At 47.8% G+C, this 26208-nt stretch overlaps 1 protein-coding gene across 1 annotated transcript; it reads right to left on the reverse strand.

Annotated features, from left to right (window-relative positions):
• Window positions 1-1139: 1139 nt before the first annotated feature.
• STARD3 (StAR related lipid transfer domain containing 3) lies at window positions 1140-25635 on the reverse strand. The gene is made up of 15 exons (XM_044671751.1): window positions 25527-25635; window positions 13406-13684; window positions 10182-10259; window positions 9408-9485; window positions 9212-9265; window positions 8639-8756; window positions 7991-8089; window positions 7666-7721; window positions 6663-6755; window positions 6158-6220; window positions 5280-5375; window positions 4907-4986; window positions 4453-4557; window positions 3427-3520; window positions 1140-1703 (listed from the first exon to the last, which is right to left on the reverse strand). The coding sequence occupies exons 2-15, from the start codon at window positions 13625-13627 to the stop codon at window positions 1599-1601; spliced, it is 1341 nt and encodes a 446-aa protein (XP_044527686.1). The 5' UTR covers window positions 13628-13684; window positions 25527-25635; the 3' UTR covers window positions 1140-1598.
• Window positions 25636-26208: the final 573 nt, after the last annotated feature.

Consider the following 26208-nt stretch of genomic DNA (forward strand, 5'->3'; position numbering starts at 1 on the left):
GGGCCGTTGGGAAAAGGGCACACTCCCCTGTTGCCCAACAGTAACAGCTTAGGTCGGTGCCCATGCCCATTCCCTCCTCTAGAGAAGAAGGGGTGTTAGTGGTGATGGTGTGAATCCCCCTTCTGGTCTCCTGGGCACTGATGACCTTTGTCTGTTGTCTGTCTCTCCCAAGGCCAAAGCAGCTGCTCCCCGGGGCAGTGTCAGCAGTGGAAAGTGGCATAGTCCTGTCCCCTCAGCTTTACTAGGGCGAGCATGGGGAAGTGGGATAGCCTCTGGGCCTCAGGTGAAGTCAGATCAAGGTTCTAGTTGTCTCTACTAAGCTCGCACTAGAATTTGGGCAAGTCCTTTCCCCTTTTAGGACCTCCATTTCCTCTGTAAAAATAAGGGGGTTGGACCTCTCTTAGGTGCCCTCCAGCCTCGAATTTGTCTCCTTAGAACAAGTGTTAATTTGTACTTTGAGCACCAGCCCAAGGACTGGACCTCATGGTAGTAGGCGTCTGTGGCAGGGCATTATGGGGGATAAGGAGCAGAGGTCCCAGCCTCAGAGGAGGGAGGGGCCATAAAGGTCATCAAGGCCAATAGGGCTGGAGGAGTGTCCATGGCCCCTCATACCTCTAGAACCAACTGTGGACTCCTTGGTTTGGCCTTGAAAGCTCGTGGCCCCCATTGGTCCCATCCCCCATTTTCCCCACGGCATTCTTTTCCTCCCTCCCTTGAACTCCAGGATCTGACCAGACTGGTGGCCTTTCTGTTCCTCGAACCCAACACTCCATCTCAAGCTCCTATTTCCATGCCTTTGCAGCAGCTGTTTCAAATGCTAGGAGTGCATTCTCTCCTCTCTGCCGTCTCCTTCCAGCCCCTAGGCCCACTGCCAACTAGCCGTGAGCCCTACATTCCCTATGTCAGAGGCTCAAGACAACAAGGAGTAAAGCATCTGGAGATCCAAAACGCCCCACCCCCGCTCAAATGCAGCATGGGGGACATCGTTCAGGGTAAAAGGAGGGCGGACACATTCTTCCTGGACCCACTCAACCCTGCTGCCAGGGAGCACGAGATAGCAGTCGAAGCAGCAGCCACAGCTCCAGCCCAGTCCCCAGCCCCCAGCCCAGTGGCGCTAGGACAAAAGGCCACAGGCAGGCTGCTTCCATACAGGCTTTAATGAATGAGCCGGAGCAAAGGTCCCCAGTGGGGGGAGGCAGGGCCATATCCCCTCCCTCCACCAGTTTCTGTTGGGAAAAAAAAAGAGTCCCAGACCCTTTAAATAACGGTTATAAAAAGCCAATGGGAAAGCCGGGGACCCAGTGACTCCCTACGCCGCCCACCAGTTAGGCAGAGCTCTCTGCTTATCCTGGGGACACCTTGGCCCAGGGCCCTATCACCCCCCACTGCTGCAGTCAGGAGCCGGCTGCTCTCCCTTCCATCGTGTCCTGCCCCCCTGTGGTAGGACGTGCGACACACCCTTAACCAGAAGAGTGAGCCCTGAGACTCCAGCCACCCCCTGCCCTTAGCGTGGGAGAGCCCCCAAGGAGCAGTGTAGCTGGGGGACCCTGGGCACTCTCGGAGGATCTCTTAGGAGCCTGCTGGAGGCTGGAGGCTTGCTACGCTCGAGCACATAACTCTCCGACCCGCTGCCGGAGGTGGAAGGCAAATTCAAACATGGTGGTAGCCAGGCTCTGGTGAATGAGGTATCGGGGCAGTCGGCCCTGGTTTGCAGGTGGGATGAGAAAGAGAAGGAAGACAGTCACTAGTGTTATAAAATAAATAAATATGGACTCTTCTTGATGGTGCTATGCTCCTAGGGATATTGGTTAGGGAAGCTGGACATCAGAGCCATATTCTTAATCTCCTCTATCTCCTTGGCCTTTTGAACTTCCTTTAGTAGTCTCTTCAGCTATGTAATCTCTCTATCCTTTTCAGAGGCCTTTGATTGCTTAGGCTCACTATCCCTAGACTCATGGATGTATGGCAGCAGTCTTTCTTAGTTCTTCAATGGGCATAGTCTCCCACTGTGAGCAATGCAACTTGAAATAAGCCTGGATGTGGTTTAGACTGCCCTTTACAAACTGCCTCCTGACATGCCGGATGTTATCCTCAACTATCATGTCCCTGAAACCTAGGGTAGTTTTGCCTAAATCCTCTCTATACCTCTTGAGATAAGCTGTGTTTGCATGTGAGAAGAGTTCCAAGTCCTGGTATTGTTCTGGCCAGGAGGCAAGATTGGGGTTGCTTCTTGTCTTGGCTATAAACTTTGCCTTCTCACTGGGGGTGTATAATTCTGATAAGAGCTATTCCACATCCTCAAATGTTGGGTTGTAAAGTCTCACAGCCTGTTTATATTCTTTTATAGACTTATGGTGATTTGTGTAGAACTGAGGAAACCTCCTTTTTAAGATCTCCAGATCACCTCCTGAGAAAGGTTTGTAGCCCTTAACATGTATAATGCCTGAGTTGGGTTGTACCACTGTCCTATCAGTAATGGGAAGGATAGTTACAGGAGCTGCTTCAAGCCCCGCAACCTGTTGTTCTTCAGTGTTCTTATCTGTAGCCCCTTTTTTGGTGTGACTGCACTCTCAATAATCTCTAGCTGCATGATTGTCTTTGCATCTAGATCCTTTCCTTCCCTGATTTGCTTTTTTATCTCAATTAGGGTCTTCATGTACTCCACTAATTACTCCAAAACCGGGTTTGTTATTTCTGTTCTTCCAAAGGTAAATGCCAGAACTTTCCTCAATATCATCAGGGCCCCATAAAAAGTTGCAGCCATGGCTATTCCCAATGGCACATATGCCAAAGCATCACCCACTGATATAGTTAACCACATGTAAGTATTATATATTTCTATCATTTGTTTGAAAAACTGGGGAACAGTTATCAGCCAAAAGGTAGCACAAGTTTGTCAAAACCCATATATTAGCACCCCAGAGCACCCCAGTGTGACAATAGCTCTGTTGATGAAGCTGGCCATACTGATCACTTCCTACTCAGGTTCTGAAATAAAAATCCCAGGCTGGCTGTAATATAACACTAGATAGGAATGAGTTAAATGTCTTTCCTGTGCCTGCCCTCCACCCCGCCAACCCTAATGAGAGAGAGAGAGAGAGAGAGAGAGAGAGAGAGAGACAGAGAGAGAGAGAGAGAGAGACAGAGAGAGAGACAGAGAGAGAGACAGAGAGAGAGAGGCTCTTGTACCCCCTCCATCAGAAGACGCTGAACTCAGGCTGGGCAGCAAAGGCCAGGGTACCTGGGCACCAGCAGGGGGCCCCTCTTGGCCAGGCAACAGAGGAGGTTTATGCAGCTCAGAGAACAGTGTGTTCCCGTAGCCCTGGCTCCAGCCCCATGGGATGGAGGGGGAGGAGCATCTCCAGGCCCTGTGGGGAATGGTAAAGAGGAGGTGCTCACATTCGTATAGGCCCAGTTCTAATGTACCTTGAGATCTGTGTTGAGAACCCAGACAAAGGTGCAGACTCGAGGGTTGCTGGGGGACTTGAGCACAATGAAGCCGCCAGGTCCATTCTCACCCCTGAGGAGTGGAAGATACAGTCTGAGTTCACTGCCCCATACCCCAGCCCAACAAGCTTTCCCTCCTTTGGACCCCTCTCCTGAACCTGAGCTGGGGAGGAGGCCAGAAGTGGAGCTGCTGGGGAGACCCAAAAGATCCCCGATCCAGGGGTGAATCCAGGAGGCGTTTGGGAGGGGAAAGAGGTGGGAGTTTAGCTCAGTCATGTCTCCATTCCAGTGTAACTCAACCCCAGCCCTAAAGGGAGAGTCTTTCTTGGTTACCCTCTCCTGAGGTTTGGGGTCCTCTGATGGCAAGACTGACAAAGGGTCTTTGTAAGGAGGAGGCCCAAAGAAAAGCTTTTTGCCCTCCCTGAGGCAGAGAAGGGGCAGATAGACTCCAACCAGAGCTGTTTACTCCCTCATTGCTGGGGTTCCCCACTCCAGTCTCACATAGGCTGGGCCTTAATTTGCAGGAAGGGTATTGTAGGTAAAACTGGGAGGTCATCCTGGAGGAGCTGGTATCTAAGCCTCTTCAGAGACACCCAAGACCATGAAGTAGCTACCTGAAAGTCACACAGTTGAGGACAACCTCCTGTGACAGACATTCTTCCTCCAACCCCCCTGGGTGCCTGATCTCCTCTCTCCTGCTGTCCCTAGGGTGGGGGGTAGGGGGAGGCGGCCCACCCTTCGACTCCATACCAAGATCCCCTGCTCTTCCCTCACTCACCCTCCTCCCTGCTGGGCTCCAGCAGCCATGTCCACATGACAGGGGAGAATGGCCAGAGGCATTAAGAGGGTTAGTAGTTTATCAAGTGACCAAAGCGGGGTGAAGAATGGGGACATTTAAAGGACGCTAACCCTCTAGAACTGCCTGAGGTTCCTGCTGAGACATGTCTGGAGATGGGGCCATTCTGTTCGTAGAAGGGATCGGCTGAAATGACTCTGAGGCCTTACCTGACATACTTGTGCATCGGGGGCTTGGCAAAGTGGGTGGTAGCAATGCCCGAGGAGAGGTATCTGTCCCTCCGCCTCTCGATTCGCCGGACATTCACAAAGTCCCTGGAAAAATAAAGGCAGTGAAGGACCAGTTTAAGTTCAGGAGGTCACACCCTGAGAGCAGGGAAGATGATGGCTGCAAGGGCAGCAGTCCAAGTTGGGGAAGGGGTAATGATGGAACAGAAAGAGAGGAAGGAGGAAGGAAAAAGAGAGAAGGGAGCCAGAAAGAGAAAGGAGAGAAAGAGAGAGTGTGTGAGAGAGAATAAACATGAGAATTAGGAAAGCAGCTTGACTGGAGAGGGAGGGATAGGGTCAGATTGGATGACTCCTAAGGTCTGTCCCAGCCCAGATTTTGGGATTCTATCCAATGAGAAAGCATGGAAGAAAGAAAAACCATGAAGGCAGCCTTTACCTGGGGGAGATCACTCCACCTGCAGCCCCTGAAGACACATCGTAGGTGATGAGAGTGTTGTCTTCTACTCGGTGAAGGATCTGGGGTTCAGGAGACAAATCAATTTGACACTATCAGCCACAGCCTCTGGCCTCAGCATTTTGGTGCTGATGGGGGGTTTAGAGGGAGGTGTGGGGGGCCCCAGTGCCTCTGGCACCTTCACAACTTGGGAATCTAGGCCTTTTTCCTTCATTCCTGCCTCAAGGTTTCAATTCCTCCCTCCACAAAACATCAGGGGAAGGATTTTCTTCTTAGAAAGTGACCAGTCTAAGGTCCCCTGGCCAGGGGAAGAGACCTGGAGGCATGGGGGAGGTGGGCCTCTTGGCAGACCCACCTGGCACGCATTCACCGTCTTGTTCCACAGGACCATTTTCTCTGGCTGCAGGATTACTTCTTGGTATACCAGCTCTGCTGGGCACTGCAGGAATGCCTAAAGGGAGAGGCACATGGCTTGTCAACCTCCTTTGTAGCCCCAGGGAGCAAGAAAGGGGACCTCTGATCCCTCCCATTGAGAATCTCAAAGCCCCCCCTCCCCACTTCCTCATATACTTCCCCACTTGAAAGGATTTCATGGCTGGATAGGACTTCAGGGGTCTGTTTCCAGCCCCACACCTTTCCAAACCTCAAATGGTTCTCCAGTGTCTGCTTGGAAACCTCTAGGGCAGTGGTATCGAAGGTTTTTGAGTTCGTTTGCCCAAACTGCAACTTCAAGCTGCCTGTAAGCCCCCACAAATTATCCCAGAGAGCGGAGGAAGGTAGTGCTCACTTTAGGTGACTGAACAGAGGAGCAAGGCATGCAAAAATGTCCTCGAGTGCTGGGAAGAGGGGAACAGAGCAGCTCCCCCCCAACCCTGTGCCAGCTAGGAACACATGCCAATACTTCACCAATACTGCTGCTCTAAGGGATGAGAAACTCACTACCTAACAAAGCAGCCCTTTCCACTTCTGGACAGCTGATTATTTGGAAGATTTCCCTCAAGTAGCTCCTAGCTCTGCCTTCTGGGACTAAGCAGAACAAAGCTAAGGCCCTTCCACATAATGGCCAGAGGACAGCTAAGTACCCTCTTTGGGGATCCTTGAAGATGGTCTCTAGGATGCTGGCTGGTCTGGCAGGTGCTAGATGCATGACAGTTGTATATTTGGGGGTGGCATAGGGCACAGGGATTGAGGACTCCAACTGGGATCCTCTATATGACTCTTGTCATATCTCACCTTGAGGATGAATGTCTTGCCATGGAAAGGAATCTCAAGAGTGTACACGGTGTCCCCATATTCCTAGTGTAAGGAGAGAAGAGATAGGGATGGAGGGAGGGGGCAGCAAGGGGCAACAGGGTAGTAGCTGAGGGTGACTGTCAGTGGGGCTGGAAGGGGACTAAGGAAGGGAAGGCAGAAGGGATTTTGGGTGATGGCATAGAACCTGCAGGGAGAGAGCATCCCTGGCCCAGTGACAACACTATCGAGTGGAGGATTGCTTTGCCTTTTCCTATGACATCAGAGAGGGAAAGCTGGAATTGGATTGAGGGACCAGGGAGAGTATCAATGTTCCTCCAAGGCCTAGATGGGAGGAATGGGTCTAGTTTTGGGGGGCAAAAATTCAATCTTAATCTAATAATCCAGCACCACCACTGTGGGTCCATTTCTTGTGGTCAGAACATTCTAGCTTCTCCTTGATGCCATCATTCCCACCTCACAAAGCCAGAGCTTGCTTTGGGCTCACATTATTCTTTTCAAATTTCCAGTTCTCCTCTTGAGCCAGGATTTGGTCCACCACCTCCATGGCTTCCTTCCCCTGCTGGATATACTCCCGATCCTAGATCCACATGTATCCATTACTCACAAAGGTCCATATGATGTTCTCCTCCCCACTCCCCTTCCCAGAAGAGATATGTAGTGGGAAGAGTTGGGGGGTCGGGCAAAGAGGAGAGGGAATAAGGAGACCTGAAATTTATGGGGGATCATAAGTTCCCTCTCCCCTGGACTGTTCACTCTTCCCTCAGCATAACTCCACATTCTCCTTCTCCAGAATGGATTCCACCCATCTTGGCTCTTCAATTTTTCCCATGTTTCCCCCGTCAGACTTCAATAATTGCAGAGCCCAGGGAGGAGAAGACTACGTATCTCCTTTTGTCTGAATCCCTTCCTGCCCCTAGAATTGCTCAGGCTGAGAAGGAACAGACAAATCGACTATCGAAACACCTTTGATCCAAGACCTTGTCTAATACTTCTTCTCCTTTTTTTGTAAATCCTTACCTTCCATTTTGGAATCAATACTAAGTATTGGTTCCAAGGCAGAAGAGTGATAAGGGCTAGGCAATGGAGTTAAATGACTTTCCCAGGGTCACCCAGATAGGAAGTATATAAGGCCAGTTTTGAACCCAGGACTTTTTTTTTTTGGTAGTTTTTTTTAACATTTATTAATATTCATTTTTAACATGGTTACATGATTCATGCTCCTCCTTTCCCCTTCAACCCCCCCCCCCGCGCCCCCCCTACCCATGGCCGATGCGCATTTCCAGTAGTTTTGTCATCGCATTTCCACTAGTTTTGTCATGAACCCAGGACTTTTTACTTCCAGGCCTGGCTCTCAATACACTGAGCCACCTAGCTGTCCCCTTAATGCCCCTTCATCTGTCCTTCTCAAAGACAAGTGACCTTTTCCTTGAGGTCAGTGTTCTGGGGGAGCCAAGTCTGGGGTCTTTGGGTAGGGGAATGATGAATACCTGGCTAGAGAAGCCTTTCCTCCCAGCTTCTTCATCATCAGATTCAATGTCAGATCCTAAAGAAGTCAAGTAGAGATGGATCAGTTAAGAGGGGGAAAGAGGGCTTAACTGTGTGTGCATGGAGTGTAGCAGTGTGGGTTCTCTCCCTTTGGAACCTGATATGAAAGAGGGAGCCTAATGCTGTCTCCCTTCCTTCCCCTGCCCTCTGGTTTCCACATGGAACTGATTACTGAGGGCCACCTCCCTCCACCCCCCACCCCTCCATCTCCAGGAGGGGTACAGGAAGAAAGAAGTGACCAAGTGAATGAAAAGCTTCGTGTCTCACCTGCAAATGACTCTGGAGGAGAATAGAACTGTCCTTCGGACAATGCCCCAGGAAAGAGCAGGGGGCCCCGGGCAGCAGCAGCCTGGGCAGCCAGATACCCTGGGGACAGATCCACAGATACTTTGTTCCCGATCCTGGAGTGCCCTCTCTTCATCCATCCTCCCTTCAGCATAGTGCTAGCCCCAGATCTACCCACTGAAAAGCATCTCTCCTGAGATTCACAAGGCTCACCTAGGCCCACACTTGTCCTATTCCCCTAATGCCCATCCCCAGCTGTGTGGGAGACAATGCCATTTTACCTGGCACTGTCTGAGACATTTGAGAAATCCCAAGACTTTTTCGAATGATCTTAGACCAGAAGGATCTCCTCTATCAGGATGGCACCCTCCTCCCCAAGCTCACTCACTCCTTCCCCAGACACCTTGCCCCTGGCTCTGCCAATCACAGGATCATGGGATTTAGAGTGAGAAGCAACCTAACAGATAATTAAGTCCAATGAGGAGACTTGAGCCTAAAAATTTAACAATGTCTTGGTCAAGATGACCCAGGTAGAAAGTGGCAAAACTAAGCCTTGAATCCAGGCCTTGGATTGTGACTTCAAGCTAGGGACCTTCGCATTACATTCTGCTTCCTCCTCATGGAACTCACATCGTTCCTCCTCTGCCTCCTGTGTCAAGACCTTGAAGTCGAGGAACCAGGTCTCCAGCCAGGCGATGACGAAGGAAACGATGGGGAGCAGATAGCCAAAGGCACCTTTGCTGAGCAGCTGGGGAGAGTTGGCTGGGTTTGGTGAGTGAGTGGTGCCACCTCAACCCCTCTATCCCTGGGGAAGCCAATGCTAGCCAGCTGGGAGTGGGAATGGGGTTTCACTCCACAGAGGGCAATGGGCTGGACCTAAGGAAGAACTTCCCTGTTATCAAAGCTGCTGGGATTCCTGAAATGGAAGAGGCTTCAGGAAAGGGAGAGGGAACAGAAGAGGAGTTTCCTTCTCTGAAGACAGGACCCCAGCCCCGCTTTACCCAAATGTGACTACAAAAAGAGAAAGGAGGGGCTGAGTATAGTTGTATTGAAGCACTGCAGGGCATCCTTTGCCAACTTCCACCATAGCCCCACTATAGCACCCTTGGCAATAATGGTCATATTTCCAAGCCCCAGAAAGATTCCACTTCCTCTCCAAGATTCTCATCTCTTCCCTGACAAACCTCATCTAGGATTACTGACCTGAGAGAGGATGACCTTGACGATGAGAAAGGCACTGGACACAAGTGTGGTAATCTGGCCAGAGCAGGGAGAAAAGAGGTTTTAGCTCCCTTTTCTACCTGTTTCCCCATCCCCCATTCTCCCAATGTCATACTGGCTGAAGTATTCTCTAAAGGGGTTCTCCAATGTGAATTGGGTAGGAGGCTTGGTAGCTTACCGCAATCACCCACCAGTGTCGAAGCCTCAGCACAGCATAGCCCATCAGCAGCCCCGAAAACCGAAAGAAGGCTAGAATCTGGAGGAGGAGGTATGGGGGGAGGCAGATCAAGAGGTGTTCATGTATTAGATGAGTAGGCAATATACATCTCAGTCCTGGTGTTCCAGGTGATACAGGATTGGCTGTGGGGCCCATCCTCAACTCCCAGGGGCTGACATTCAAATTGAAAACAAACCTATCCCCTTCCTCATTTCCAAGGCTCTTTTACTGTCATTAGGTAAACTTTATTAACGTTGTCCTACTGTGGGACTAAAGGGATGGGGGCACACTTACTCTAAGCAGCTGTTCCAGATAGAGGCTGCCCACTTCTAAGAGCCCTTGTGTTTTGTTTTTTTTTTGTTGTTGTTTTTTAAACCCTTTTCTCTGATTTTGAATCAATCAGCTCTCAGTTTCAAGGCAGAAGAGAAGAGCTAGGCAATGGGCGTTAAGTGACTTGCCCAGGGTCACCCATCTTCCATCTCCAGGCCTGGCTTTCCATCCACTGACCCACCTAGCTGCCCCTGCCCTTGGCTTTAAAGTGCATGTACACCTCACCCAACCACCTTCTGTTTACACGCCTGTGAGCTTCCGGAGGGGCAGGGTTTCTGTGTTTTCCTTACTAGACTGGGAGGCTAGTAAAAGAAGGCTGAGTAAAAGGGACCAAAGGAGGCAGAAGAAACCCAAAGACACATCTGAAAGGCAACTGGCTGCTTCCTCTATGCTTAGGGCACTCACAAAGATATCGAAGAAGGAGGTTTTGAAGTTGTAGTTGATAATCTCCTTTTCCAGGTTCTTCTTGATGCCTGTATTTGTCTGTATGTGTGGAACACAGAAAGAGAAGGTAAACTGACCCAACTGTTGGCTAGGTCTGCCCCCTGCCCTCCAACTCTTGGGCTACTCATCCCCCAGTACCTTGGTTTCTGTCAAAAATATCATGGGGAAAAGAAACTTGTGGCTTTGAAGGCATGGTGTGAGCAGGCTAGTGGCAAATTCTAAATCCTCTCCATGCCCCTGATATATTTATACACACGGTAAACAGGGTTAAGTGGCTTGCCCAGGATCACCCAGCTAGGAAGCATCTGAGGCCAGATTCTGAATTTCTGAAGCTTGAAGCAGGGTCATCAAATGGGCAACTCTTGACTCCAAGGTAAGGGGAAGTGGAAAAAGAGTCTGATAGCAGGCTGGGGACTTCTGATCCAAGGCAACACAGAATGGCAGAAGCAAATTCAAGCAACCTCTGAGTATGTATGTGTAAGAAACATGAAGATTGTTGTGGAGACAGAAGAGAGAAAGGAGTTAGAGAGCTGGGAGCTCTCTCCCCCTATGAGGACTTAGAAAGGATGGATCTTAGGTCTGCCTCTCTCACAGAAGGCCATGGATCAGTTAGTAGAGAGCACAATATATGCACAACTTAATAGCCCTTTACCTTCCCATCAAACAATCCATCTAGGGTGCCAGCGGGGCTTGAGGGCAGTGCATGGACAGAGAAAGGGTGCTAGGGATTGGTGTCAGACAGAGCCTCAGGTGGTAAATCAATTGATTAGATTTGCATCTAATGGGGAGAATCTATCATGTTGCCTGGTTGCCCAGGACGGAGAGGGAAATGGATGTCATTCTTCTCCCTTATCCCCAAGCACATACATGTGATTTAATACTGCTAGTTCCCCCTTTCCGTTAAGAAAAGATCTAGGGGAGATGGAACCCTCTCCAATTCTGGCTAAGATTACAAGACTGGAAAGTGTGAGAAAGGGGGCACATGAAAGGTAAGAAAAAGAGTGATTAGAGTCTGATGGCTCAAGAAGTTGAGCCTGGCAATTCAAATGAGGCTTTGAGTGCAGGGAAGAAGGTAGTTGCCTTAGTTAGCAATGCCCTCTGTGCTATAATGGACAGACCGAGGGCCTGGGCTCTAACTCACTATAAGCTCTATGACCTTGGGTGAGTCACTTTGTGTTGGTAGGCCTCAGTTTCCTCATCTGTAACAATGAGAGTACCAAGGTCCCTGCCTACCTCACAAGGTTGTGAGGATCAAATGAGATGATGTGTTTAGAGCCTTTGAAAACTGTAAAGGACTACAATGACCGAAGGCAGTGTCATTATTCTCCTCCTACTTTTCTGAATCTTCTTTCTTCTCAAACCCACAAAGTATGACTGCTTCTGGGACTCTGTCCTCAGCCCTCTATGACTGCCAGCCCCTTAGAGAAACTGTTCTCTTTTATGTTTTATTCATTCACCTTCTCTTTTGATGATAATAGGTTTGGAGATAAGGGGGTCTGGGTTCTAATCTAGTCTGTGGCCTCTAATATGAGAGAACTGGAACACAGGATCTCTGAGGTCTCTTCCTGGCTCTTAAATCTCCGTTTCTAATCTTGTCCTCTCCTAAGACCAGAGCTACAGACTTGGGAATTATGGAATCACACCTGGATTTGTGGCCTACTCTTCTAGGTCATACTGATTTCAGACTTACCTTTGGAAAATCCAAACTATCCATCCTTACCAGATTAATATTCCTAAAGCACAACTCTCAGCCTCTGTTCAAATATCTCCAATGGCTCCCTGTTGCCTCAATGACTTCATTTGGTACTTACAGCCCTTTACAATCCAGTTCCAACTGATCTTTCTAGTTCAAACTAACCCAATTCTAGCCCATTATACAAATAATAAAAAATTAGCCTCTTTTCCGCTCTTGATTTCCCTTATCTCTTATCACCTTTCTCCCTTCACCTGAAATGCTTGGCCCCTCAATCTGCTGACTGAAGGTTTGTCTATCTTTCAAAGCCCAATTCACATCCAACCTCCTCTGTGAAGCCTTTCCCTGCCCACTCTCACCCACAGGGATCTCTGCTGCCTAGGGTGCTCACTTTACTTCTCCTAGACTGACTGCCAATGAAAGTTCTTTTTAATTTTTGTATATAAAATCTAGCTGGAAACTCAGATATACCTGTGTATATGCCATGTTCCAAGTGCCTAGCACTGGACCTTGAATGCAGAAGGCACTCATATCTGCTGATGGTTGTGGTCAAGATGAAAATGAACTGAGTTAGGAGGGAGCCAGATGGCTCAGTAGTTAGTTAGAATTATGGAATCAGGAAGACCTGAGTTCAAACGTAGCCACATATACGTCGTAGCTGTGTGACCCTGGGCAAGTCACTTAACCCCGATTATCTGGGGATGAGTGGGATGAACTGAGTTTAGCCCATTCCTCTGTCTCAGGGAGGATGGAATCTCACAAAATCCAGACCAATGGAAGTTTCCCTAGAAGGAAACTTGCCCCTGAGAGAAGGCCGAAAGGAGTAGGAAGAAGAGTCCATCAGAGTTGGATTTTAAAGGCAGGGAATCAAAGAACCAAAGAATAACCAAACTTAAAGGGACCATAGAGATCAGACACCCTCATTTTATAGGGGAGGAAACAGGCTCAAAGAGTGATTTGTATAAGAAGGTCCAGGGAATTTCTCGATTCCTTGCCTCCTGATCTTTCTATTTTCTCTCTTTTTTTAAACCCTCATCTTCAACCTTAGAATCAATACTAGGTATTGGGTTCCAAGGCAGAAGAGTGGTAAGGGCTGGGCAATGGGGGTTAAGTGACTTGCCCAGTCACGCTGCTAGGAAGTCTCAGAATCCATCTCCAGGTCTGGTATTCTGTTCACTGTGCTACCTAGATGCCCCTCACCCTTTCACTTTCTAAGATATTTTGCCTCTATTCTTTCATTTTCTCCTACAGCCTTCCTTGGGGCAGGCAGGTATGATGCTCTCTCACGGTTACAGGCTGACAGCTTAAAGTCCAGAGATTCCAAGGTCACATAGTGAGTTGTCAGCTAGATCAGAATTAAAATCTAGAATTGAAGAACATTACAGATGGGACATGTCGACAGTCTCCACTCCCATCCCACCCCCATTTTAAAGAGGGTCAGGGGAAGCCCAGAGAGGCCCATCTGTCCCAGGGCCTGGGCACACCCACACACATTCAGCTCAATGATCCAGAGCAGAGAGATGAAAAGCAGGTCGAAGGTGACAAAGAGGCAGAAGGTCCGGCGGACATCTGAAATGGCCTTGCGCTTCTCTGGGAGGGGTGGGAAGAAGGGTGGTGAGAAGCTCCGGTTTCTGGGTAGCGAGGTGCTCAGGGAGGCCACGGCAGGAAGACTCTGCTCCAAGTCCCTCGAGGAGTTGATGGGCAGCTTGGTCATCCTGGTGGGACTCCCTCCTCCCTCGATGGAGGGGAGGAAAAGTTTTCAGCAGCGTATCTGTGAAGGTAAATGATAGAGCAGGGCTGATCTATAGAGGAGGATCTGGGACCTTGGCACCTGAAATTCCCCATTAAATGGCTCTTAGCTGTTTTCCCTTTGCTCCCAAGAAACCTTCTCCAAAGGCTTGCCAAACCCTCTCCCTCCGTTATGATCTTCTAGAGACAACATACACAGTCCCTTCCCCACCAAATCAGAGCATCTGTGTAGTCATCAGATCATAGTCTCCGGGATTGTAGAATCATCTTTTTTTCTTAGCAAACCCTAGTGGCCCACACCCATCCTCACCCCTATTGTTGTCCCTTGGGATCTGAGTTTCTTCTTCTCCATCCCCACCATCCTCAATCCCTTCCTGGGACACTCCCAAGAGTCCAGTCCAGTCCAGCTCGACAGTGGCCAGGCCTTTGTGCTCTGCCAATAGCCCACACCCCCTCCCTAGGAGGAGGGAGCCCAAGCTCTGTTCTTTGTTCACTGAGGACAAAGCCACATTCCCATCCCCCCCTCTCCTGGCAACTCCAGGGGTGGGGTGGAGATGGGGATAGTGGGGGGGGGGCTTCCTGGAGAATTCTTTCTTCTAGTAAGGGCCATCACAAGGGCGGGACCAGCTTGCTAACAGTTAGGGGTGAGGACAGAGATGAGAGATATCCTCTGCCCCCCTCCCTACTCACTACCATGGTTATTTCCCTGATTCTCAAGGAGGAAGGAAGGAGAAGGAGGCAGCTAGCACACCCCTCCCCTCAAGAGCCATCCTGTGAAACATCAAGGCTATGGGGCACAATTCCCCAGGGAGTCCCCAACCCAGGCACTGAGAATGTCACCACGACCACCCAGCAACTTCTTAGTGCTTTGTATCTGCCAAGTGCTTTCACATACAGTATAGCATTGTGAAGAAACCAATAACGGTTCATGTTTATAAAGCATTTTTATGTCTGCAAAGGGCATTACTCCTTTACAATAATTATCGCCTTTGATCCCCATGGCAGCCCTATAAGGTAGGGAATATTATTACCCCCATTTTAAAGCTGAGGAGACTGGGAACAGCCTTGCCCAAGGGTCTCACAGCTGGTATGTGTCTGGAGAGAGGGGGATTCAAGCCCAGGTCTTCCCAATTCTAGGACCGGTGCTCTATCTGGTCTGCCCCAATGCCTCTTGGGGACTGTAGGCACTATTATCCTCATTTTTCAGATTTGGAAACTGAGGCTCAGACAGGATGAATCATTAGCTTAATCTCTAGCTTCCTTCTTGACCCAGAATCTCTATGATCTCTTTAGAGATCCTAAATTGCAAAAAGGCTACAGGCCTAGATCCTGATTCTTCCAGAAAGAAGCCTGATGTCCTTTTCCCTTTGTCTAGTACACGAAGAAACAGCTATCCTCAACTTGTGAGAAAGATGGTTTGGGAGGCTATCAAGAGAACAGCTCAGAGACTGAGGAGTACCTGGATTTAATTCAAATAATGCTCTGTGGTGAGTGATCAGTACCAAAAGATAGGATATATGACCTCTTCTTTCTATTTCTCCCTTATCTGTCTCTATTCCACCTCCTTCCAAAGGAATTACAAGCCAGGAGTTACAATGACTTTATCTGCAGTTTTCAGATAAAGAAATCAAACTATCAATAAGCACATGAAAAAGTGTCTAAATCTCTTATAATTAGAGAAATGCAAATCAAAACAACTCTGAGGTACCACCTCACACCTAGGTTGTGACCATAGATTTGGCCAATATGACAGGAAAGGGAAAAAATAAATGTTGGAGGGGATGTGGCAAAATTGGGACACTAAGACACTGCAGGTACTAATACACTGCTGGTGGAGTTGTCAATCATTCTGGTGGGCAATTTGGAACTATGCCCAAAAGTCTTTAAAAGACTGCATACCTTTTGATCCAGCAATATTCCTAGTAGGTTTGTACCCTAAAGAGATAATGATGAAAATGTTTGTACAAAAATATTCACAGCTGTGCTCTTTGTGGTGGCAAAAAATTGGAAAATGAGGGGGTCCTTCGATTGGGAAAATGGCTGAACAAATGGTGGTATATGATAGTGATGGAATACTATTGTGCTGTAAGGAATGATGATCTGGAGGATTTCTATATGAACCGGGAGAACACTGCTGCAGAGTGAAATGAGCAGAACCAAGGGAACATTGTACACAGAAAGTGAAACATTGTGGAACAATTCAATGTAATGGACTTTGCTACTACAAGACAATACCAAGGGACTTATGAGAAAGAATGCTCTCTACATCGAGAGAAAGAACTGTGGGAGTAGAAACAGAAGAAAAACAAATGACTTATTTGTTCGTATGGATATATGATTAGGGGTTTTGGTTTTAAAAGACTGCTCAACTGCAAAAATAAATAATATGGAAATAGGTATAAGTGATAAACATTTGAATAACCCCGTGGAAGTACTTATTGGATCTGGGAAGGGGAAGAAGAACGGAGGGAAAGAAAGTGAAATAGAAAATGAAATAAGTTTTGAGTGATACTACATGTAGAACTGAGCAGAATTGCTTCAGGAGAGGGGAAGGAAGAGGGGAGGGAGAGAACATGAATCATGTAACTTTAGAAAACTTATGTGTAAATTTGTTTTTGGAATAAAATGAAGATAAAAAATATTTTCAATCAATCATATGACAGAAAGGCCTTTGGAGAAGTAGACTTGCCTGTACCTCTGTGTACCTGACTCTGCCCCAATCAGTAAAAGTGATTCTGCTAGGGGCAGCTGGGTAGCTCAGTAGATTGAGAGTCAGGCCTAGAGACGGAAGGTCCTAGGTTCAAATCTGGCCTCAGACACTTCTCAGCTATGTGACCCTGGACAAGTCACTTGACCCCCATTGTCCACCCTTACCACTCTTCCACCTAGGAGCCAATACACAGGAGTTAAGGGTTTAAAAAAATTAAAAAAAAAAAATTAAAAAAAAAAGTGATTCTGCTGGTAAAAAAACCTAATTTGAAAAACCAATTAAGCCCTGCCAGGGTAATGAGGAGAACTGTATGGTATCCCCAACTCCCTCAAACAAACCCATAAATTGGAAGCAAACTTCTCTTCCTATCCTCTTGCTCAAATACAATGCTTTTGCACACTGAAGGCAATCTAATGTCTCACTCACTCCCTCCATATATATATGTGGGGTGGGCCATGGGCAGCTCAAGGGGAGTGAGAGCAGGCAAAGGGGAGTCAGATGTGTGTGTGTGCTCCTGTGGCTTCTAAGAATGGAAGCCAGAAGTCCTTGTTCCCCAGAGAGAACAAGGGAAACATTTGTGTCCCAATCAATAATGCTTCTCTCTATTGACAAAGAAAGCATCCCTGAGGGGTGATTTCATCCTGAGTTGGGGTTCCACTATCCATGAGACTATCCTAATTTCTTCCTGTGGGGCAGTGAGCCTGGTGGAGGGACAACAGCTAGGATGGACAACATGGCACCTGGCTGCTGAAAATGGGCCACCCCAACATCCATTAGTAGTATGCAGCATTAGAACACTGCTAAATGATCATCCTTAACTCCCTTTGAAAAAGGAAGCTCCAGGGCTCATGACATTTACTAACACCTCTCTTTGTCTTGACTCATGTCTGCCTCTCCTTTCTGTTCCCTCCATCCATGTCTCTTCTCTCATCATGTGCCCGCCTCTCATTTAGTTTCCCTCTTTGTCTCTTCAATATCTATTTCTCCTTGTCTGTCTCCTTCCTCTCCTCCATCTGTGTTCTCTCACTAAGTATGTCTTCTCCTTCTTAGTCTCTCTCCAGATCTGTCTTCATATTTTTTTCTTCTATCTCCAAGTTTCTTCTCTAAATTAACTATATATCTCTCTGCAAGTCTCTCCTAAAGACAGTCTTTCTTTCTCATTCCTCCTTCCCTCCCCTTACCTTCAAGAGCATATACAGTATGAGACAGTACAGCACCAACACTCACTCACACCCCCAGATAAACCCAGGAAAAGTGTGAGACACAAATGGGGGACAGCAAGGGGGAATGACAGAGGTAAGATTGAAGGAAGAAAGTACAAGCAAACTGGAGAACCAAATATTGTTATCTTTCAAAAGAAAACCAATGTGGAAAGAATTGGGGGTGGGGTGGGGAGGACTCACCAAACGTCACAGAAAAGGGGGCAGCTAGGTGGCTCAGTGGATAAAGAGTCAGGCCTGGAAATGGGAGTGCCAGGTTCAAATCTGGCCTCAGAGACTTTTTAGCTGTGTCACTGAATCCCAGTTACCTAGCCCTTACTGTTCTTCTGCCTTGGAACCAATAATTAGTATTGATTCTAAAATGGAAGGTAAGGGTTTAAAATAAGTAAATAGTTACAGAAAGGGGTTTCTATCATTTCGAGGCCCTGACTTCCTTTCCTATGTAATGAGTTCTAGTGTTTTCAGCCAGATGGAGACCCGGCTGGGAAGCCAGGAAATCTGGGTTCTTCATAGGAATATGGTTCCGGACTGGATTTTATCACTCATCAGTTGTGTCCTTAGGCATGTCACTCCTCCTCAGTTTCTTCCTCTGTAAACTATCTCTAAGGATCTATAAGCCCTAACATCCTAGGGTTCTCTGAAGTCAAGAACAATTGAGTTCCCAGTCTGAAAACAGTGCTCCTAGATCTCTACAGCTTCTTTCTGGCCCAGTCTACTTTTTCCACTAGGCCAGGGAGGGCAGAACAGAGAAAGGCAGCAAGGGCAGCAACTGGCAATGCTAATCCATTAGCTGCTGTCTTTGCTCTATTATTGGGGCCCTCCTTAGAATTTTAATATAACTTGCCCCAATTTGTTACACAGGCACCTACCTCAGTGGGTACAAGCCTAGTTTTCGTAATATTCTTTTCTTAGATCAATCTGTGTTTTTAACATATCGACAGAGGAAGTAAAATAGGAGAGCTGGGGGACTAGAGATAGTCTGCCTAGAACTCATCCCTCTGGGAAGCAGTAAGATCTCTGGCCCCCTAGCTTGGCCGGACTGCTGCTAGTATCCCTGTGAAAGTCTCTTGGTACTAGCCTCCACCCTTCCCCTGCACTGGCAGAGGTGTTACAGAAAGAGTTGTAGGGCGTGAACAAGTCCGCCTGGGATGGCTGCAAATTTAACACTCAATTTGTTAGTGGGAATTGAGCTGCTAAGACAAGGAGGGGGAGTGTTTGAAGTTTTAATATCCTAGGGTGGAGGAGAAAAGCAATGGAGTCAGGGCCTGGGTTCAAATTCCAATTCTGATATTTGCAACCTGTATAAACACCTTGGGCAAGTAACTTAACCTCCATGGATCTCAGTATTCTCATCTGGAAAAAGAGATGGCCTGTTCCTAGACTGAAACTGAAATCTTCAGGCTCATAGTATGTTAAGTCCTGGGAAGAGCCCTGGAGATTATCTAGGCCTAGGTCGAGGATTCTCAATCTTTTTTTAATAAATTCTGGTTAGTTCGATGAAGCCTAAGGATCTCATCTCACAAATGTTTTTACATTCATAAAAACAAAATATATGGAATTACAATGAAAATCAATTACTCTGAAATAAAAATGTCTTGGGTTTCACCATTTGGGTTCATGATGTGGTCACTGAATCGTGTCAGTTGTGCCCTACTCTTTTATGACCCTGTTTGGGGTTTTCTTGGCAAAGATACTGGAGTGGCTTACTATCTCCTTCCCTTGCTCCTTTGACAAATGAGGAAACTGAGGCAAACAGGATTAGCCCAAGGGTCATATGGCTAGCAACTGTCTGCAGCAAGATTTGAACTCAGGGAGATAATTGTTCCTGACTCTAGGCCCAGCCTCTATCCACTGTACCACCTACCTGCCCCATACAAGTTCACAGTCCCTCAGAAATCTGTCTACCTACAGGAGAACCGAACCTAATTTAATAACCCCTGATTGAGGCAAATTCCCTCTTTTTGCAGAGGAAGAGTGGTAAAGTCAGAACCAAGTTTGGCAGACAATTAGTTCTCTGCAGAGAAATGAGAAGTAACAGAAGAATAAACCAGAAACCATTCTCTTCCCTCTCTCCCCAGCAAAAGCTAAAACTTGGTTCAAGATGTAAGAGTATATAGGGGAAATTCCCTCATGAAGGGCTTTTAGCAAGAGATTTTTGAGTGGGTGATAAATAGCAGAGGATCAGAGAGGGATAGGGAAGAGCTCACTGCAGCATCCCATCTGCCCCTACTTTCCTGCTCCTGACCATTCCTCCCTGTTTCTACCTAAAGTGTTACTACACTCCTTGACACACACTAGATCAGATGAATAGTCATAACTGTCTTCTGAAGCCGACAGTCAGCCTGACCCCCAAAGAGGAAGTTTCCTCAGAAGAGGAAGTGGTCTCAGGACCCAGGATTTTCCCATGTCCTTCCCATCTGGTTTATAGTTTTGGGTTTGTTTTTTTCCCCCCGGAGAAGGACAAGAATAAATATAATTAGGCAATCTACATTACAGTTCTTGTTGTTCAATTGTGCCCAACTCTTCGTGACCCCATTTGGGGTTTTCTTGGCAAAGATACTGGAGTGGTTTCCCTTTTCCTCCCCCAGCTCATTTTACAGATAAGGAACTGAGGAAAACAGGGTTAAAGTGACTTGCCCTAGATCCCACAACTAGTGTCTGAGGCCAGATTTGAAGACAGGGAGATGATCCAATCCCAGGGCTCTATCCACTGTGCTGCCAAGCTGCCTATTGCATTTCTATAGTGATTTAAATTTTCCAAGTCATTTTCTGACAATAACTCTGTGAGGCAGATGTATTATCCTCAAATTACAATTGAGGAACTTGACAGTGAGAGGTTAAATAATTTGCCCAAGATCACACAGCTACTAAGTCCTGTCCTATGGGAGTTCCATGCTCTTCCCACTAGGATATGCTGCCCTGATATAGGTCAATGATGACTGGGAAAGACCAAAGTCAGGAACACCTGCAGATTCATGACATTCAGTGCCCAGCTCTGATCTCTGGCCTCTAGCTGGATGAGAGTTAAAGGCTGCAGGGTAAAGGTGTCCACATCACATAAGGTCCTGCTTTGGGAGAGAGGAAGGAGTCTCCTGGAACATTCCCTATACCCAGTTTTCCAAGAGGCTCGAGGATAAATCCAGTCAAGTGTCAGAAGAAATAGCCAGGCTCCAGTGACCTGAGCTTCCATCTCTGTGAGGAGTTGGGGGAGTAGGAGCCACTATTCTATTCTAAAACTATCTCATGAGTGGCTCCCTTCCAGCCCCTGCTAACCTGTTAATGCTTCCAGCAGTTATTAGGTGAGAGCAGCCAATTCAGCACAGCTCAGAACAGGTCCCTGGTTCACACCCTAAGTCATTTTGTCTGTCCCCCCCAAACCCCCACCTCTGAAATGACACCTCAGCCTGCTTCCACATGCTGTAGAATCAGCCCAAAATGCCAGGCTCTTCCACTAACCCTCCCCTCAGCTGGCTACAGATTTTAAATGCTGTCTCACAGGCTAATCGCCCAATCTTTATTCATTGTGCAAATGCTACTTTTTTCTAACGTCTCCCTCACCAAGCCCCAAACCAACCAATTTCCCTTGGGCCCCCTACACTAAGGAAAAAGGCTGAATTGAAGCCCTTCATCCAGGGGTTCTAGTCAGCCAACTACTCTATGCTCGGGGAAGTGGGGTTGGGGTTCTCACAACCATAATGAAGATACAAGAGTAACTGGGCTGGGGACAGCTAGGTGTCTCAGTGCATTGAGAATCAGATCTAGAGATAGGAAGTCCTGGGTTCAAATCTCACCTCAGACACTTTCTAGCTATATGACCCTGGGCAAGTCACTTACAAAAAAAGGGTTACCAGATACTTTGTTAGCCTCTTTGCTCCCTCAATCCCCCCAAAACACACACACAAAATGGAGCAGTAGTAAGGAGGGGCTTGGTACTTCTGTTACCCTTATCATAATCCTGAGATGAATAGAAGAGGGCTTGAGGCTGGAGAAACCAAACCCTAAAAAATACAGCACCCTGTCCCCAATGATAGAGAAGAGGTAAATTTAGAGTCACCACTGATACCCCATGGATGAGGTTGCTAGAGAGCTGTCTTGTCCTTCCCCCTGGTGTTCCCTCTTCCCCTATATACAGCCTCCACTGTTTCACAAGGGTACTGGGTCACTGACAATTGGCAAAGCAGATGGGACATGGTTAAGGACATCTCATTGTGATTCCACAGGAGGGTCAGTTCAGACTTGGCAAGTGGATGTAAATGCACATAGAATTCTCTTTTTAGAGCCATCCTGATCTGACTGCTCTCTACCTAGAGGGGGGCCCATGATAGTCTCTTAAATCTGGTCAAGTGAAAAGGGCTTAGTGGAGACTCTTTCTGCCCCCACTCCAAGTGCCAGGGACCAATATTCGGCTGGGGTACTAATGGGGAAGCAGCAGGATACCTTTGTCCCCTCTCTCATCTGAGCAGCAATGCTTGTTGAGGTAAACCTTCACTGTTCCATCTAGTTCTTCGGAAAACTTCCCTATTCTTTTTAAGACAAGCCCTTCTCCCTTTAGGTTATCCTCTACAGATCAAAAGCAGTTAAGAATGGAAGAGGAAGCCCCCGACCTTTGATGGACCTTTCCCACTGCCCAGGTTTCTCTAGAGAGGCTAAAAATCCTCCCACCTTGGGAGAAGGAGGTCCTGATCTTGTAGGGGAACAATCACCTTTCACCAGCCTCCCTCGGTATCTCTGAGAGCCAGCCTCCAAGGTAGAACAGGTCACAAAGTTGATCCTGGACTGGATTTCTGCATCCATTCTTTTTTTTTTTTTCTTTTAATAACCCTATCTTCCATCTTAGAATCAATACTGTGTACTGGTTCTAAGACAGAGGAGTGGTAAGAGCTAGGTAATGGAGGTTAAGTGACTTGTCCAGAGTCATATATCTCAGAAGTGTTTGAGGTTACATTTGAACTCAGAACTTTCAGCCTCTGGGCCTGGTTCTCAATCCACCAAGCCACCTAGCTGCCCCCAATATTCTTAACATGGGTACAAAGAAGTTCACACCAACTATTCCAGGGATGGGACAGCTGCCTCCTCCCTCTTCCCCACATCTGAGAGAGGGCAGAGGGCTCCTTCAGATAAGCAGGAGCTTACTAGGAAGGTGAGAGGATGGGAGGAAAAGACAGGGTGGCATCAGAGAAAACAAAAACTGAAACCTTTGTTCACTTTTCTCTCAACTGTATTTGTAAAGTGGAAAATGGGAAAGAAAAGTAAAACCAGATTCTCAGATTTGGTTCCCCAGATCTCATCCCCTTACACCCTACTGAAAATAGGTGATTGAGAGCTAAGTACCAAGCACCCCAGCCCAACCACTGGTCTCTGGTACCTGGGAGCTCTCTGGGCTTCAGAGGTGAGGGTGAGAAGAGCTTATCAAATTCCTTTACAATGTCAGGATTTCCTCCCCCAAAGGGGGAAGGATTTTAACTTTTCTAAAGAAGTCTAGGCAGCAGAAAAAGAAAACTGGGTTCCTTTGAAGATTGGTAGCTTCCCCCTCCACTATATCCCTATGAATATGCTCTTGCTTATGCATGGGTAAATAGATATCCCTCAAATATCAGCTGTCTGGGTTCATTAATTAATTTAGTTAAACATGCTGCTAATGAGGCCAAAGTCCTGGACTCCTTTTCCCTAAAGGCAAAATCCCTTCACATAGAGTCAAAACAGCTCCAAGAAACCTTGGCCAGGGCAAATGCCCTCTCCAATGTATACCATGGGTCACCAACATAGGGAGTCAAAGGATGACACATGGCTTGCTGAGCAGAGTGAAAGGGAAAGAGTCCTAGTTTTGAAGTCAGAATATCTAGCATTGAATTCTAGCTCTTATTAGCTGCATGACCCTGGGCAAATCCTGTCATGTCACCCAACCTGTTTCCTTATGGTTAAGATGGAGATACTACTAGAGAAACAAATCAGAGCATCTATACTTCTCAGGAATATACGTAAAAGTGGTCACTTTGGGTGGTATTTCATCCCAACTCCAAGCTTATTGTCTCCTTCCTATAGCTCTCACTTTTACCTGCAGCTCCAAAAGTCTTTAAGCAGTTTCTCTTGCCCATGAGGAGAGGGAGCTTTAAGAGTACTCCAGATGATGATGTTCTGGGATATCACTCCAATTTCACACTAATTCCTCTGCTAGGTGCCACACAAACTCCCAAAAAGAAAGGCTGCTGATAACAAATGAATGTCCAAGGACTCAGACTACTGGTGCATTCTGATCTCTTGGAAAAGGCAAGTATGTCTTTTCCTGGTGCTCTACAGTCTAGGGAATACCATTTCCCTGCAATCCTGTTCTGTTGCTGGTTAAAAGTAAATAACTTCCAGCTACTTACCATGTGGCCAAACAAGTCCTTAAACTTTTTCAGGCCTTGCTCATAGTTTTGATTTCCTCCTTTATAAAAAGGAGAGGGCTGAACTAAATGTTCCAAGGTCTTTTCCAGCTTTTCGATAAGTCCTATGAGGTTAGATAACTAGGGTATAGTGTTCCTGAGATTGGCCCCAGGGCAGCTAGGTGGCTCAGTGGATAGAGTCAGGCCTAGACAAGAGAGGTTCTGGGTTTAAATCTGGCCGGAGACACTTCCTCGACGGATGACCCTGGGCAAGTCACTTAACTGCTATTGCCTAGCACTTGCTACTCTTCTGCCTTGTAACTAATAGTAACTATTAACTCTAAGATAGAGGGTAAGGGTTTAGGGGGAAAAAAGTTATTGGTTCCTAACCTAGGTTCCAACCTCACTGGTGTGCTAGATTTTCAGTGTGGCAGGATTGTGAGTAATTTATGGATTCTGAGAAAAGATCATTAGTCCAAAGTGAGGAAAGGAAGCTCCTGAAACTTGTTGCTGCTTCAGCCCTCTATTAACCAGATGGTTTCTGCCTAGATCAAACTAGATCAACAATCATAACTCCCCTCCCACATACACACAGATTTCTCTGCTTAAGGTCTGAGGGTGAGGGAAGGTGTCCCTGAAACTCCTAATCTGGAAGTAGGGCAAGGATAACTACACTCTAACCTAGGTTCCAAAGACACTGCTTTGCAAGTGTGTGTACTTGGTAGAGTTACAGGTGATAAAAGCACTTGGAGAGCAGAAAAGGGTTGGGGATATGGAAAGCATTGATGATGGAGCCAAGCTGTTGCCTCTATCCTCTCCACTTATTTACTCTATCTAGCCTAGTTCTGATCAAGCCTTATATGAGGTAATTCTCTCTATTCCCTAAATGCACAAGTCCCTGCGCCAAAATCCCTTACCCCTAGAAGTCCTGAAGGTTCTGGAAGACCCTATACAGTCCTGAGACTACTCCTGGACTGGGAGTAAGCCTGCAAGTTACAGGTGCCATAAGGAGTTGGGGGTAGGGAGTCACTAGAGGGAGGAGAGGTTCGTAGGAAACGACATACAGAGCCTCACACCCACATCTATTATCCCAATGCCCACCTCTCCTCCCTCCAAACCTTAGGGTACAGGGTCCCACCCTGCATCCCATAGGGTACAGACCACCCACCCAGGTGGAACAGCTAGTGAACCCCTGGGACAAGAAGGTGTCAACAACGCAGGGGGAGAGGGGGTTGGAATGGCAGGAGGGAGAGAAGGTACACCGTCTCGGACTCTCACCCCAGTTCCCATTCCAGGTATGATTCCCGCTTCCCCCTCTCGCTCAATAGAATCTTTGGGGGAGGAGGGGTGACCTCCCTCCACCTACGGAACGGCGCACGCGCAAAAGGAACTTCCCACTCCCCAAACCCACCAGGCTCACGGAGGGCCGAGAAGGCCAAAGAGTAAGCAAGAGACGGAACCTGAGACGCGAAGGAATGAGGGCAGAGACGGACGGAGGGAAAGCGGACACCAGGCCGGAAGTGTGGGGCAGCAGGCTGAACAGAACATCCCCACCTGCATATCACCTACCTTGCTCCTGTTCTCTTTCTCAGGGTCCGCTGGCTCCATGACGGCTGCGGCCCCGGCCTTTCCTTTCCCAGTTCTCGGTGGTCCGGTCCCGGCGGCAGACCAGGCCGGAAGTCACTAATCTTACCGGAATCGATTCTTCCGGGGTTGAGCCCGCCCCCGAATCCCGGGCCTCCCCAGCTACTAATTCCCGCTAGGCCCCGCCTCCTTGACAATACCCCGCCCTCTTGTGCTCAGATCCCGCCCCTACGTCCGCCCCTTGCTCTGGTCCAGCCTCAGAACTGAAAGACTGCAGCTAGCGGCTATTTAGAAGTTAGCGGGCTTCCCTTCTACCCAGGATGGGGACACCAGAATAAAGGTAGGGCAAGAAGGTAGGGAGGGGATGTCAAGAACTTCCTTCCCTCTAAGACAGTGGTCTCCAAAGTAGGGGCCAACAGTCTTTGGTAGGAGGACCCATGGCCCATGGATGATCAACCAGTCAGAAGATGGGTGGAGCCCCACCCTCCATGAGATAGCCAATCCTGGGTCTCGTCTCCATCCCAGCCGCACCCAACTAACCCACCCAGGATTGCCCAATAGGCCCCTCCCCTGCATCCCCTGCCCCATTCATTTATAACCTATCTCCAAACCAGTAAGAGAAACTGATGGGCAGTTAAACCCTAGGAAAATACCAACCCGTCATGCC

This window comes from Gracilinanus agilis, chromosome 4 (assembly GCF_016433145.1).
Source record: "Gracilinanus agilis isolate LMUSP501 chromosome 4, AgileGrace, whole genome shotgun sequence".
NCBI lineage: Eukaryota > Metazoa > Chordata > Mammalia > Didelphimorphia > Didelphidae > Gracilinanus > Gracilinanus agilis.

What these genes read in the sequence shown, in the direction of transcription:
- STARD3 (XM_044671751.1), bottom strand. Translation starts at nt 13,627, where the DNA reads ATGACCAAGCTGCCCATCAACTCCTCGAGGGACTTGGAGCAGAGTCTT. An exon ending in CCTCCTTCTTCGATATCTTT is followed by an intron (nt 9,486 to 10,181) that starts GTGAGTGCCCTA and finishes CTCCTCCTCCAG; the next exon opens with ATTCTAGCCTTCTTTCGGTT. An exon ending in TTCTCAACACAGATCTCAAG is followed by an intron (nt 1,704 to 3,426) that starts GTACATTAGAAC and finishes CCTGCAAACCAG; the next exon opens with GGCCGACTGCCCCGATACCT.